At 42.5% G+C, this 16623-nt stretch overlaps 1 protein-coding gene across 2 annotated transcripts; it reads right to left on the minus strand.

Moving 5' to 3' along the window:
* Nucleotides 1-660: 660 nt before the first annotated feature.
* On the minus strand, nucleotides 661-7478 carry LOC106587628 (guanosine-3',5'-bis(diphosphate) 3'-pyrophosphohydrolase MESH1). 2 transcript variants are annotated; one of them, XR_006762180.1, is made up of 5 exons: nucleotides 7246-7478; nucleotides 6483-6538; nucleotides 6025-6265; nucleotides 4825-5033; nucleotides 661-2814 (listed from the first exon to the last, which is right to left on the minus strand). XR_006762180.1 is itself a non-coding variant. In XM_014176195.2 (4 exons), exons 1-4 carry the CDS (start codon nucleotides 7355-7357, stop codon nucleotides 4903-4905), a joined length of 540 nt encoding a protein of 179 aa, XP_014031670.1. In that variant the 5' UTR covers nucleotides 7358-7478; the 3' UTR covers nucleotides 4634-4902. The 2 variants fall into 2 exon arrangements, 1 of the variants encoding a protein (XP_014031670.1); XM_014176195.2 differs by lacking the exon at nucleotides 661-2814 and having other exon boundaries at nucleotides 4634-5033.
* Nucleotides 7479-16623: the final 9145 nt, after the last annotated feature.

A 16623-nucleotide genomic window follows, 5' to 3' on the forward strand; every position in this document is an offset into this window, starting at 1 on the left:
GTGTTCCTGGACGCGCTCCTCGACTCCTCTGACCGGGGTACCTGCTCCTGCTGACTCCATGGTAGGTGAACGATTCTGTCGTGTGTGTGTACTGGTAGCGAAGTCAGGTGCAGGAGAGCAGAGATTTGTGAACAGGCGCACACTTTATTGAGGCAAAAGTGCAAAACAGTCACAAGAATTATGTTTAACAATAAACATCTTTGTGAAATACCACGGAAAAACCAAACCAGTCTGGAGCGTCAACAAATAACACGTAACACAAACAATCTTTCACAAAGACATGATGGGGAACAGAGGAATAAATACATGTAGATTGATTGGGGAATGAAAACCAGGTGTGCAGGGAACAAGACAAAACAAATGGATACATGAAAAATGGTGCGGTGATGGCTAGAAAGCCAGTGACGTCGACCACCAAACGCTGCCCGAACAAGGAGAGGAGCTGACTTCGGCGGAAGTCGTGACAGTTTCCTTCAAGTGCATTTTGGATTACATCCTTTTGTAACCATAAACCACGTAAATACTTAATATTTTCACTATTTCAGACACATATTTCATGGTACATGACAGGTTATCAATGAGAAGTTGTGATCTTTCAATTAGATGTTCTGCTATCTATTATTATTTCTAGGTGCACCAGTAAAAATGAGAAGGAAGGTCTTTGTCTAAGTTAATTATTTATTTCATACCAACATTTGGTTTCCTTACATGATATACAATACATGATATACAATATATGATGTACAATACATGGTATACAATACATGATATACAATATATGATATACAATATATGATGTACAATACATGATGTGTACGTTCATATCTACTGTTACTGTTTTTCATTCTGATGAGGATGCATCAAAACGGAAAACTGATTGGATTTGCAGAGTCATCAACCTGAAGGAATTCCGTGATTTCTTGTATATTTTTTTTTACCCTACCTAAATCGAATGACATGGTAAAAAAAAAAGAAGTTAATTACCAACTCAATTAAATGTTATCAAAACTAGACATTGAACTGACATCTGTGCCCAGTATTCTGGTCTGTGTACACACAAAGCACCCACTATCATAACCACGGTATCTATAGGTACAAAACTAGTAGACTATTGTAGAAAACACACACCAAAACATATATGACTTATTGTCACATACACCAGATAGGTGCAGTGAAATGTGTTGTTTTACAGGGTCAGCCATAGTAGTACGGCGCCCCTGGAGCACATTAGGGTTCAGTGCCTTGCTAAAGTGCACATCAATAGATTTTTCACCTTGTCGGCTCAGTTATTCCAACCAGCAATCTTTTGGTTACTGGCCCAACGCTCTAATCGCTAGGCTACCTGCCTCCCCTGGGTTAAACCCAATAGGTTTATATGCACCAACAAGTAAATAGAGTGAATAATCAATCACAGCGTTAACTAGTAACAAGTAGAGAGCATACATAGATGATCATATCTACTACAGTAATATCTCTCTCCACTGGGGCTCACGCTCTGTAGCAGAGGAAGTTCCTCCTCTCCTCACAGTTCCTGGTTCCCCAGTGCTCTTCATCTCTGGTCAGGGTCCCACAGTGGAGGTATTGGGCGGGGCAGTGGGGCAGCTCCCCGCCGGACCAGGCTTGGTACTCCAGGTGGTCCCCGTTCACCCACAGCCATTCTCTGGCCAGGAAGATCAGACCCGTCCACACATGGTCGGTCTGGGCGGCCTCTATCTTGCTCTGGGCCTGGAGATGTTCAGTCTCAGAGAGCAGGCTGGGGAGGTCGGTGTAGTGATCCCTGCAGTACTCCAGAGCCTCCTCCCATGTCTTCATCTCCTGAACTAGGATCAGCTTCTCCTTGTAGCATAAGAAGGGGAATGTCCGGGAGCAAAGCGAATCCATCCATCTCATATCCCACTGTACCGTGACACAGTCCTCAATGCCACCAGCATTGTTTGGCTCTCCTGACTTCCAAAACCTAAATGCTGAGTTCTCTCCTCCTGACCATGTCCATCCTGTAGGGTCGTTAACATCTCTGTGCAAACCAATCCAGGTCCAATGACCCCTTGAAATGGAAAGGAGCTGATTTACTTCTTCCTGGTTGCTGATGAAGGCCAGGTCAGTGTAGTGCTCACGACAGTACTGCTGAGCCTCTGACCAGGTCTTCTCTTCAGACACATAGTGATATTCTCCGAGTTTACAAGAGGCCACCGCACACAGAGCAGTGATGAGGAGACCAGTGAAGCTACTCTTCGTCTGCATGATGCCCCAGTGCTCAGTAAGTGTGGAGCGGAGCTGACCCCACTGCTGCTGCTGCTATTATGACCCTGCTGCTACTCTGCTGGCCCCCTCTCACGTGTCCGCACAGCCCACCAATCAGAGTGCCTCCTTAATCTTGCCAACCAATCCATGGCTCTTCCTCATAGGTTTCCCACATCCTCTTTCCTCGCCTTCTCTAAACGAATTGGAGGACAACGTCAGAGGGGAGAGACTTTGAAAGTGGAAGTGAGGATTCAGGGAAAGACAATATAGTAAGGGCCCTGTACACACATTGCCTAAAAAGGAACACCGTAGTCAAATAACGCCTGCATCTTCTAAGCAAATTCTACCCAGGAGCTTCAGAAAATCTCACGGTCCAAAGAACACGAATAAACTTTAACCAAAGTTGACATGTAAATCCCTCCAACAGAGAATCAGTAGCAAGTTCAGAGAACTCAATATTCTTGACCATATTTGATCATACATGTTTAACCTCAATCAGGGCTGTAGTGGTGCCTGGAGAAGTGGGTATACTCTCATTTTGCCAAACGGCTCATCCAGCGAAGGAAAGGCGCCCTGTGTGGAAAAATGATATGAGAAACAGTGACCTAAAATTATAAATCCCATATCGGTCTTTCACAGTCAGACCAACCCAAGCTGTACTGTGCAAGTAAGCTAATAGTAGGCCTACTCTTTAAACAGATAAATGAGGCTGCCAACTGAGTCACAAATTCACAGGTTTCACATTTTTCCCACATTTTTTTAAGGTTTTCGTTCTGTCACACATTATTTCTTACAGAAAACACCGTAATTGTATTATCTAAGTCCATAACAATGCTTAAACCAAATCAGGAGACCACTTTTGAGGTTTGAGTGTAGTTACCCTTTAATTCTAATGTGCAGGCAATAAACACTGTTGATTGGTTAGAGGTGTTTCTGTAGACCATGAGATGGATTCGGCTATTTCAGCCACACCGTTGCTGACAGGTGTATAAAATCAAGCACACAGCCATGCAATCTCCCTAGACAAACATTGGCAGTAGAATGGCCCTATTGAAGAGCTCAGTGACTTTCAACGTGGCACCATCATAGGATGCCATCTTTCCAACAAGTCAAATTTCTGCCCTGCTAGAGCTGCCCCGGTCAACTGTAAGTGCTGTTATTGTGAAGTGGAAATGTCTAAGAGCAACAACGGCTCAGCCGCGAAGTGGTAGGCTACACAAGCTCACAGAATAGGACCACCGAGTGCTGAAGCGTGTAACGCGTAAAAATCGTCTGTCCTCGGTTGCAACACTCACTGCCGAGTTCAACGTCAGCACAAGAACTGTTTTTCGTGAGCTTCACCGAAAGGTTGTTGGATCGAATCCCTGAACGGACAAGGTAAAAAGGTCCTGCTAAGGCCATTCCAAGCTCTTCTTTGTCCTAGCACCCCAACCAGCTTCCACCTGAAGCTAGGACAGCAGAATCCCTGCCCATCTTCAGAAAAAAATCTAAAACCCTACCTCTTCAAATAGCATCTTAAATAATCCTACAGCAAACGACCACCCCCCCAAAAAGGACTTTCATTAACTTACACTAGACTTTTCCCCCCTTACTAGCTCTGACCTAGCTGATAGCTACTTTATCTATGAACAATGTACTTACTGTAACTGTGATATGTAGTTCTCCCACCTAGCTACAGTATCTTAAGACAAATGCAATAACTAAGTCACTCTGGATAAGAGGGTCTGCTAAATGACTGAAATGTTTAAAAAAAGTGTAATAACATTTGAGGGGGATAAATATTACATTTATTTTCACTACCCCATCTTTGATTGTCAGTATTAATGATACAATGATACAATTCAGATGAATCCTGCAAACTATGATTTACAAAAGTAACTGTGCTGGAAATGTTTAACGTTTGTGCTTTTCCAATAACTAATTTCTGTGTTCTATTCATGTGCTTTTCTAATAACCGTTTTCTATGTTCATGCAAGTGACTGACTGAATCCTCACTATCAGTAGCTACAATTTGGCAGTACGCCCAGACCTTCGTTTTGAGGACAAAAGATATGTTTCAAGGTCTCGGCTTAGAGAGAAGAATCCTTGAGGTATTGGTCTGTCACATGTTATGAACCAGTATTGGTCGGTCACATGAATGATACAAAACGGTAACGATGAATTAATTATGCAAATATAACTTGTCTTATATATGGCTATACACAGACAACAGTTGGGACTGCCCCAGCAGAGCTCCTGATTGACATGTGTACTATAGTGCATTGAGTTGGTTGGAAACTCTCCAGCGCGCTGATAATAAAGGATGATTCATTTAAGATTGACTTAGTGTCCCTGGTGGTCATTTCCATGACATGGTGGTGAATTTCCACAACAACCTTTCGTCTTTACAAAATTACACATATCATTGCTTTATTCAATACAGCGAGAAAACTCAAGGTGACATTGATGGTTTGCCAGTTCTACAGAGAATGTATGCAAATTACTGTAGAATGAATGAATAAATTACCCATAAAAATAAATCCTTATGAGAGCTAAGAGTTTATTCGATGGAGAAGGCTCCTAATATGAAGACAATACACTCACATTTTTTCACATGAACTCACAAAAGTGTGCATCAAGAGTTGTTCTGTTGTGCCACCCTGTGTCAGAAGTAGAGAGGTGTCAAAGCTCAACCCCCCTCTGCTTGAAGAGCTCCTCTAGGTGTCTCTCCAGTGCTGGGTTGGTCCCCCTCAGTCCTCGCACTACCTGGGCTGACCACACAAAGTACTCCTGAACACGCTCTGCCGACCAACCTGGCAACCACAACACAGATTTAAATATAAGACATGGGACGGGGGTAAAGAGAGGGACAGTCAGACAACCAGAGAGGGAAGCAGGTAAAGAGAAGAAACGAGCCAGAGAGAGTTAAAAAAATAAAGATCAGTTTCCCCAGTTCAGAGAAATTACTCATTGAATTTGTTAGGTTTATGTCCCACCCTGCATCCTGATTTACCAGCTTCTAACCACTAGATGGTGCTGCTATTGCTATTATTTATTTTTTAAGAATCAGTCACTCACATTTGTGGCACAAATCCAATGCAAGTCAATGGTACCTATATTAGCATTTTCACACAGTAACAACATTGAGTTACACTAATATATATATTATTTTATAGATACTTCAAGATTTGGACATGACGTGTGAAAATGCTAATAAAGATACCATTCCCATGCATTGGCTGTGCCAAAAATGCTAAAAGTTAGCATTTGAAATGGTGGATAACAAAACCAAAGCATGGATTGCTGTCATACCTTGTCCATCGACTGCTTAGTCATTTTAGTTAACTTCTGACAACATTTACCATCCCGCAGTAGCGGCCATGATTTAGCAGCGGATGCATATAGCAGACAAGCTAACATGTCATGTCTCAAAATCAATATCCATCTTACTTCTATATTGTTTTACGTCCTGTGGATTCGGGAAGATAGATGACTAGTTCAACAGAAAAGTGAGCCTGTCAGGTAATTAACTCCCACACAGCTTCTAGCCTAGTTAACACAATGCTGTGCAATATTCCTTAATTTGATCACTTTTTCTCTGGCCTCCATTGACTTAGTCACACAAATTTTGGCCATCCTACAAGAGTAAAAACTCCAATAACCTTTGAACGGTGAAATGGGGTTTATATGATAGTGAAATGGGGTTTGGACCATTGGTTCTCATAGGATAACCAACACAATTAACATATTTTACACAGAGGGTCCAAATATGCTTTTTTGATTGGACACCCTACAATAAATCACCTGTGGGTGTGCAGCGGTTCAGGTCCCTCAGGTTGTATAGTTTGTCAGCCAGTTTGACCAGTTTGGCCTGCTGGCTGGCATGAGGTGCATGCTCCACCTGCTGACGTTTCCTCTCCTGCTTGGGTAGCGCCTTGTCATCTGTCACTTCCTGAACGATTCGAGCCACCGTTTGCCCAAAGATAGCCTGTAGCTCTCCTATGCTGGTGTCAGTGTCCTCCACTGTATCATGGAGCAAAGCTGCCTGAGGACAGTTGGAAAACACATAAATATCAGTCATGACCTTCCTGTTAACGCAAACTCATAACACAAATGTTGAATGTTTTCATGAGCTTAACATCACCCATTGACTTATCTATCTATACTTAATAATATAATTTCATTACGATTTAAAATATTGACCTCCAGGAACAAGTATGCAAGAAAGTATTTTGAGTTTGTCTGAGACGCAAAACACTTACTTGCAAAACTTCAATGTCTGTGATCCCACCTTCATGGCTCAGGATCCTTGCCACTCCTGCAAAATTATAAACACGGCAAATGTAAATGCAGATATCCATGCACTGAAGTCCGAGTAGTGAGAGAGTTATTTCTAAGGACCTCTCAATAATGGACTAGAGGCTAACGTTACTCCTTATTGTCCAAGGACCTTGCATGTTTAGAGGCAAATTGGCCCTTGCAGCCAAAACCGCCAAATACTCCATCTAAACATAAATCAATTCTCAATTACAGTAAATTTCTAGAAACACATTTTTATATCAACAATAATTTCCCAAATGCAAAACATACACTTACTGTACACTGTTTTAACAGGTTAACACATGCAGCTGACAGCATCTTTCAGTGACAAATGATGCAGACAGCTAATTAGCACATGAACGCCTCTGTCTTCAGTAAACAAGCGCTGTACTATGGAGATAAGACTGTGTGGGAACACTTACCCTAAAAAGGTGTGTAGTACTTTTACCTTGTGTTAAAAAAATAAAAAAAAATGAAAGGATGTCTAGCTAATAGGAAATACATGTTCCTTGTGTTTCCAAAACCGTACCGCAAAAGATGTGTTTTAACGTTCAGAACAAGCGTCGGGGCTCGTAACAAAACTTCCCCGGTCAGAAGATACTAGCTATCATCAATAGGCGCTAATGGTAGCTAGTTAGGTCCTTAAGCCATTCATAGAAGCTAACTAGCTAGCATCTGTTGAGATTGTTTTTATAACAACTGTACCTATTGGGTGGTTGATATATGGCGTTTGTTCCGCGTCTTTACGTCGTTGATAGCGGTGCTTTTCAGCAGCGAAGTTGACAGTCTCCAACAGAATGACCGATTCTGAACTCATGTTGTAAAAGTAGTTACTAACACACTACAAACGGCACATTATTACTAACGTTCGGTCGCAGATCTCACCGGTCATTTGTGCGTCAGTGCCTTCTCTTTAAATGTCCGAAGTCAGACAAAGTCTCGCAACGTTACATCCGCTTCTACAGAAGCAAGGATAACATATTGCATTGGGATAAAATGTGTGCATCCTTGCGAAACAATATAAATACGAATGAGCCTTACCTTTATATATTTTGTGTTTTTTTTAGCAGTATTCCTTTCTAGGGAGTTTTTCCTAGCCATCGTGCTTCTACACCTGCATTGGTTGCTGTTTGGGGTTTTAGGCTGGGTTTCTGTACAGCACTTTGCGATATCAGCTGATGTAAGAAGAGCTTTACAAATACATTTTATTTGAATTTATTCATAATAGAGCGTAAATCAATACTTAGTCCTAATGTCCATGTGTTCATTAGAGACAAGAACGTTTTTGCATAAAGTCCCCATTATGAGCAGGGGTTTGTTTGAATGTCATGATCAGGGGCTGGATTTGTCTAGGAAGCAGAGACTTGTGGACATGTGGATGAACGGGTAGGCTACCCCCAGTAGTACGTACCAGGCCTGGACAGGGGAAAGCTGCCCCACTGCCCCGCCCACCACTTCCGCTGTGCGACCCTGATCAGAGAGGTAGAGCACTGGCGAACAAGGGACTGACAGGAGAGAAGGAACATTATCTGCTGCATAAAGTGATTTGTTAAGTCATCATGTGAGACCCAATCATTGGTCCAAATAAGGAAAAATCTATACCAAAATGTTGTAATGGGCTTATGATTAAAAAAATATTGTATTTTATTTTTATTTTGGGGGGGGGGGGGGGGGGGATTATTGTCAGAAAGAAGTTACAAAAATGTAATAGTTTGCCCCAAAAAACTGATCAATCTTTTTTATGTGTGTTTTCCTATGTAAGGAGGACATCTAAATTGTTTTTGTATTATTTTGTTTGACCTTTCTGGCTACATTTGAAAAGATAACCAAATAATTCCTTTACCTACCCTGTCTTTCTAAGGTCTTCGAAAGCTCAGTTAACAAACAGATGACCATTTCGAATCCCACCGTACCTTCTCCGCTATGCAATCTGGTTTCAGAGCTGGTCATGGGTGCACCTCAGCCACGCTCAAGGTCCTAAACAATATCATAACCACCATCGATAAGAGACATTACTGTGCAGCCGTATTCATCGACCTGGCTAAGGCTTTCGACTCTGTCAATCACAACATTCTTATTGGCAGACTCAACAGCCTTGGTTTCTCAAATGATTGCCTCGCTTGGTTCTCCAACTACTTCTCTGATAGAGTTCAGTATGTCAAATCGGAGGGCCTGTTGTCCGGACCTCTGGCAGTCTCTATGGGGGTGCCACAGGGTTCAATTCTCTGGCCGACTCTCTTCTCTGTATACATCAATGATGTTGCTCTTGCTGCTGGTGATTCTTTGATCCACCTCTACGCAGACGACACCATTCTGTATACCTCTGGCCCTTCTTTGGACACTGTGTTAACAACCCTCCAGATGAGCTTCAATGCCATACAACTCTCCTTCCGTGGCCTCCAACTGCTCTTAAATGCAAGTAAAACTAAATGCATGCTCTTCAACTGATCGCTGCCCGCCCGTCCAGCATCACTACTCTGGACGGTTCTGACTTAGAATATGTGGACAACTACAAATACCTAGGTGTCTGGTTAGACTGTAAACTCTCCTTCCAGACTCACATTAAACATCCCCAATCCAAAATTACATCTAGAATTGGCTTCCTATTTCGCAACAAAGCATCCTTCACTCATGCAGCCAAACATACCCTCGTAAAACTGACCATCCTACCGATCCTCGACTTCGGAGATGTCATTTACAAAATAGCCTCCAACACTCTACTCAACAAATTGGATGCAGTCTACTACAGTTCCATCCGTTTTGTCACCTAAGCCCCATACACTACCCACCACTGCGACCTGTACGCTCTCGTTGGCTGGCCCTTGCTTCATAGTCTTCGCCAAACCCACTTGCTCCAGGTCATCTACAAGTCTCTGCTAGGTAAAGCCCCGCCTTATCTCAGCTCACTGGTCACCATAGCAGCACCCACACGTAGCACGCGCTCCAGCAAGTATATCTCACTGGTCACCCCCAAAGCCAATTCTTCCTTCGGCCGCCTCTCCTTCCAGTTCTCTGCTGCCAATGACTGGAACGAACTGCAAATATCACTAATGCTGGAGAGTCTTACCTCCCTCACTAGCTTTAAGCACCAGCTGTCAGAGCAGCTCACAGATCTCTGCACCTGTATATAGCTCATCTGTAAATAGCCCATCCAATGTACCCCATCCCCATACTGTATTTATTTATTTATCTTGCTCCTTTGCACCCCAGTATCTCTACTTGCACATTCATCTTCTGCACATTCTACCATTCCAGTGTTTAATTGCTATATTGTAATTACTTCGCCACCATGGCCTATTTATTGCCTTACCTCTCTTATCCTACCTCATTTGCACATGCTGTATATAGATTTTTCTACTGTATTATTAATTGTATGTTTGTTTATTCCATGTGTAACTCTTGTTGTATGTGTCGAACTGCTTTGCTTTATCTTGGCCAGGTCGCAGTTGCAAATGAGAACTTGTTCTCAACTAGCCTACCTGGTTAAATAAAGGTGAAATAAAAAATAAACCATAAAATTATCAATGGCAGTTTGTAGCAGTAATACTAGTAGTAATAGGAGTTAGTCAAACATTTGAATCAGTAATGTTGCTCTAATATTACTGTTACCTATATCCTCTCACAGGTTCTATCAAAAGTCCAGCACTGCACCAGCAAAACACTCCAACACTGTTTTGCTAGCACAGACTGGAATATGTTCTGGGATTCATCCAATGGCATTGAGGAGTATACCACTTCAGTCATCGGCTTCATCAATAAGTGCATCAACGACGTCATCCCCACAGTGACCGTACGTACAGGGCCTTGAAAAAGTATTCATCCCCCTTGGCATTTTTCCTATTTTGTTGCATTACAACCTGTAATTTAAATTGATTTTTATTTGGATTTCATGTAACGGACATACACAAAATAGTCCAAATTGGTGAAGTGAAATTTAAAAAAAAACTTGTTTCAAAAATTTATAAAAGGGAAAAGTGGTGCATGCATATATATTCACCCCCTTTGCTATGAAGCCCCTAAATAATATCTGGTGCAAAAAATTACCTTCAGAAGTCACATAATTAGTTAAATAAAGTTCACCTGTGTGCAATCTAAGTGTCATATGATCTGTCATTTGATCTCAGTATATATACACCTGTTCTGAAAGGCCCCAGAGTCTGCCACACCACGAAGCAAGGGGCACCACCAAGCAAGCAGCACCATGGAGACCAAGGAGCTCTACAAACAGGTCAGGGACAAAGTTGTGGAGAAGTACAGATCAGGGTTAGGTTATAAAAAAATATCTGAAACTTTGAACATCCCATGGAGCACCGTTAAATCCATTATAAAAAAAATTGAAAGAATATGGCACAACAACAAACCTGCCAAGAGAGGGCCACCCACAAAAACTCATGGACCAGACAAGGAGGGCATTAATCAGAGAGGCAACAAAGAGATCAAAGATATCCCTGAAGGAGATGCAAAGCTCCACAGCTGAGATTGTAATATCTGCACATAGGACCACTTTAAGCTGTACACTCCATAGAGCTGGGATTTACGGGAAGAGTGGCCAGAAAAAAATGCCATTGCTTAAAGAAATAAATAAGCAAACACGTTTGGTGTTCGCCCGAAAGGCATGTGGGAGACTCACCAAACATATGGAAGAAGGTACTCTGGTCAAATGAGACTAAAATTGAGCTTTATGGCCATCAAGGAAAACGGTATGTCTGGCACAAACCCAACACCTCTCATCACCCCGAGAACACTATACCCACAGTGAAGCATGGTGGTGGCAGCATCATGCTGTGGGGATGTTTTTCCATTGGCAGGGACTGGGAAACTGGTCAGAATTGAAGGAATGATGGATGGCACTAAATACAGGAAAATGATTGAGGGAAACCTGTTTCAGTCTTCCAGAGATTTGAAACTGGGACAGAGGTTCACCTCCAACAGGACAATGACCCTAAGCATACTGCTAAAGTAACACTCGAGTGGTTTAAGGGGAAACATTTAAATGTATTGGAATGGCCTAGTCAATGCCCAGACCTCAATCCAATTGAGAATCTGTGCTATGACTTAAAGATTGTTGTACACCAGCGGAACCCATCCAACTTGAAGGATCTGGAGCAGTTTTGCCTTGAAGAATGGGCAAAAGTCAATGTGGCTAGATGTGCCAAGTTTATAGAGACTAACCCCAAGAGACTTGCAGCTGTAATTGCTGCATAAGGTGGCTCTACAAAGTATTGACTTTGGAGGGGTAAATAGTTATGCACGCTCAAGTTTTCAGTTTTTTTGTCTTATTTCTTGTTTGTTCCACAATAAAAAATATTTTGCATCTTCAAAGTGGTAGGCATGTTGTGTAAGTCAAATGATACAATCCCCCCAAAATTCCAGGTTGTAAGGCAACAAAATAGGAAAAATGCCAAAGGGGTGAATACGTTCGCAAGCCACTGTACATATCCCAACCAGAAGCCATGGATTACAGGCAACATCCACATCGAGCTAAAGGCTAGAGTTGCCGCTTTCAAGGACCGGGACACTAATCCGGATGCCTATAAGAAATCCCGCTATGCCTTCAGACAAACCATCAAACAAGCAAAGTGTCAATACAGGATTAAGATTGAATCCCACTACACTGGCTCTGATGCTTGTCGGATGTGGCTTGGCTTGAAAACTATTACGGACTACAAAGGGAAACCTAGACTCGAGCTTCCCAGTGACGCGAGCCTACCAGACGAGCTAAATGCCTTTTATGCTCACTTCGAGGCAAGCAACACTGAAGCATGCATGAGAGCACCAGCTGTTCTGGATGACTGTGTGATAACGCTCTTGGTAGCCGATGTGAGCAAGACCTTTAAACAGGTCAACATTCTCAAAGCCGCAGAGCCAGATGGATTACCAGGACGTGTACTCAAAGCATGCGCAGGCCAACTGGCAAGTGTCTTCACTGACATTTTCAACTTCTCCCTGATTAAGTCTATAATACCTACATGTTTCAAACAGACCACCATAGTCCCTGTGCCCTGTGTATATAGCCTCTACATTTCTCTCTCCCCTAGGGATGTGAGGATTCAGGGAAAGACAATATAGTAAGGGCCCTGTACACACACTACCTAAAAACGAACACCGCAGTCAAATAACTCCTGCATCTTCAAAGCAAACTGTACCCAGGAGCTTCGGAAAATGTCACGGTCCAAAGAACCAGAATAAACTTTAACCAAAGCTGACATGTAAATCCCACCAACAGAGAATCAGTAGAGAGAGAGTTCATCTTCTTCACACTCTTAGAAAAAAAGGTGCCATCAAGAACCTAAAACAGTTCTTTAGCTGTCTTCATAGGAGAACCCTTTGAAGAACCCTTTTTGGTTCCAAGTATAACCCTTTTGGGTTCCATGTAGAACCCTTTCCACAGAGGGTTCTACATGGAACCCAAAAAGGTTCTACCTGGAGCCAAAAAACGGTTCTCCTATTGGGACAGCCAAAGAACCCTTTGATTTTCAGTATTGATGATTCAAAAGGCAACTGATGCAATGTATGTGATACAAGATACATTTCTGAATTTAGATTGATCCTGCAAACTAATCGGACTTACAAATGTCCTCCAGCACTTAGCAGTTTTACTACTATATTACAAAAATATATAAAGAGCAGGACAATGATAGTAACAAGCTTACTAATACTAATTACATTGACTTGACCAGTAGTTTTAAGTAGACACACAGAGCACACGGTGGTAATAATATATATTGTACAGACTTTTAGTTAGTGTATTATATAGCCTCTTATTTAACCTTTATTTACCCAGGAAAGGCTCATTGAGATTTAAAATCTCTTTTTCAAGAGCGTCCTGGCCAAGATAGGCAGCACCAAGTCATTACAAAAATTACAGACAAACAACATGAAAAACTACAAGTAATCTAGTAAAAACCATAGAATTCACAAGAGTATAACAAAATCAAAACAGCAAATTAAAAACATTGACATGTCAGGGAATCAGTCTCAAGATCATTCATCAGTGATTTAAAAATACCAATCGGGACAAGTTCTTCCAGTTTAACAGTATTTTTTAAGGCGTTCCAAGACGATGGTGCAGAGTACATAAAAGCCCTTTTACCAAATTCAGTTCGGACATTTGGAACAGTTAGCAGGATAAAGTCCAGCGAACGAAGAGAGTACCCACCAAATTTCTGAACAATAAAAATGCCCAAATAAAAAGGTAGTAAACCCAAAATGGCTTTGTAAATAAAAGTATACCAGTGACTGAGCCTACGAGTGACTAGAGAAGGCCAGCCAACCCTGGTATACAAAGTGCAGTGGTGCATAAGGGTTTTGCAGTTTAAAATAAATCTAGAACTGCCATGGAAAAGGGTGTCAATTGATCTCAAACACTGAGCGGAAGCATTCATATATAAAATATCCCCATAGTCTAGTAAAGGCATAAATGTAGCTGATACTAGCCTCCTGGCTTCAAAAGAAAAACGCCTTATTCCTAAAATAAAATCCCAATTTCAGCTTCAATTTTCAAGCCTCTACATTTCTCTCTCCCCTAGGACTCACTCTGTATAGAAGAGGAAGTTCCTCCTCTCCTGACAGCCCTGAGTTCTGAGTTCTCTCCTCCTGACCATCTGCAGCCTGTTGGCTCATTAGTATCTATAGATTTCTCTGGTTGCTGATGAAGGCCAGGTCAGTGTAATGCTCGCGGCAGTATAGCTGAGCCTCTGACCAGATTCATGGATGACTGACAGTAATCTCTTTGCAGACCAGAGACCACTGCACACAGATCAGTGATGAGGTGCTCAGGGAAACTGCTCATCCTTTTTATGATGCCCCAGTGCTTAGAGTGTGGAGTGGAGCCCACCCCGGGTTGTGACTAGATGGTATACAGCTACGGTCCCTGCTGCTGCTCTTATGACCACTAGGACCTTTCTTTAATCACGTGTACCCCAGCCATCAATCAGAGTGCTTCCTATATTCACCTGAACACACAGGCTACCAATTAGTAGGGATGGAGGAAAAAAGATAGGTAGAGTGTCACAATATTATTGTTGCTTCTTTTATATTGGCAGGTAGCCTAGTGGTTAGAGCGTTGGACTAGTAACCCGAAAGGTTGCAAGCTCGAATCCCCGAGCTGACAAGGTAAAGATCTGTCGTTTTGCCCCTGAACAAGGCAGTTAACCCACTGTTCCTAGGCCGTCATTGAAAATAAGAATTTGTTGTTAACTGACTTGCCTAGTTAAATAAAGGTTAAATAAAATATCGATACTGTAACTCCAAATATCGATTTTTATCGAATTATTTTATTTTGTATTCTTGTTTGTTAAAGCTAGCTATTGTTAGTAAGGTTTACCTGCGCCAAAATGTAGCTATTTATCATCCTACAGCTAGTTGCCCATCTACTTTTGAAATGTTTTAAATGGTTAGCCAACATGTTTTAAGCACTTTCACATCCAAAACCTATTTTCTCACGGCTTTCTCTTGTCCAGCAGTGTGGTTGGAACGCCTAATGGCAATAAAATTGCAGTATCGAATCCGAATACATATAGAATTGTGATACGTATAGAATCACACTGCATATCGTATTAGCACCTAAGTACCATGATATATCGTATCGTGAGGTCTCTGGCAATTTCCAGCCCTACCAATTAGATGCCTAGTATGCTCTCACCTGTACACAAGTGGACCAGGACCACCTGTCAGAGCACTTTCCTAACTCAACATGTGCACACACATGATACCAACTACACACTCCTCTTACCTAAACAGGAAGACTGCAGTCAAATCACTTGTGTATCTTCTAAGTAAACCCTTCCCAAAAAGATGGAAAATGTCAGATGGAGAAGGACAGTAACCAAAGCTTGCATGTAAATATTTATTTTGGCTTATCCAAGCTTTTGGCAGCTGCTGCTGACCCTTCAGCACACACTCTAACCTTCATTTCAGCTTAAAAATAGAAATAAACTCAGCAAAAAAAGAAACACCCCTTTTTCAGGACCTTGTCTTTCAAAGATAATTCGTAGAAATCTAAATAACTTCACAGATCTTCATTGTAAACGGTTTAAACACTATTTCCCATGCTTGTTCAATGAACCATAAATAATTTATGAACATGCACCTGTGGAACGGTCGTTAAGACACTAGAAGCTTACAGACGGTAGGCAATTAAGGTCACAGTTATGAAAACTTAGGACACTAAAGAGGCCTTTCTAATGACTGAAAAACACCAAAATAAAGATAGCCTGCTCATCTGTGTGAATGTGCCTTAGGCATGCTGCAAGGAGGAATGAGGACTGCAGATGTGGCCAGGGCAATAAAATGCAATGTCCGTACTGTGAGACGCCTAAGACAGCGCTACAGGGAGACAGGACGGACAGCAGCTCGTCCTCGCAGTGGCAGACCACGTGTAACAAGTCCTGCACATGATCGGTATATCCGAACATCACACCTGCGGGACAGGTACAGGATGGCAACAACAACTGCCCGAGATACACCAGGAACGCACAATCCCTCCATCAGTGCTCAGACTGTCCGCAATAGGCTGAGAGAGGCTGGACTGAGGGCTTGTAGGCCTGTTGTAAGGCAGGTCCTCACCAGACATCACCGGCAACAACGTCGCCTATGGGCACAAATCCACCGTCGCTGAACCAGACAGGACTGGCAAAAAGTGCTCTTCACTGACGAGTCGCGGTTTTGTCTCACCAGGGGTGATGGTCGGATTTGCGTTATCATCGAAGGAATGATCGTTACACTGAGGCCTGTACTCTGGAGCGGGATCGATTTGGAGGTGGAGGGTCCGTCATGGTCTGGGACGGTGTGTCACAGCATCATCGGACTGAGCTTGTTGTCATTGCAGGCAATCTCAAAGCTGTGCGTTACTGGGAAGACATTCTCCTCCTTCATGTGGTACCCTTCCTGCAGGCTCATCCTGACATGACCCTCCAGAATGACAATGCCACAAGCCATACTGCTCATTCTGTGCGTGATTGCCTGCAAGACAGGAATGTCAGTGTTCTGCCATGGCCAGCGAAGAGCCCAGATCTCAATCCCATTGAGCACGTCTGGGACCTGTGGATCGGAGGGTGAGGGCTAGGGCCATTCCCCCCAGAA

Source organism: Salmo salar, chromosome ssa26 (assembly GCF_905237065.1).
Source record: "Salmo salar chromosome ssa26, Ssal_v3.1, whole genome shotgun sequence".
NCBI lineage: Eukaryota > Metazoa > Chordata > Actinopteri > Salmoniformes > Salmonidae > Salmo > Salmo salar.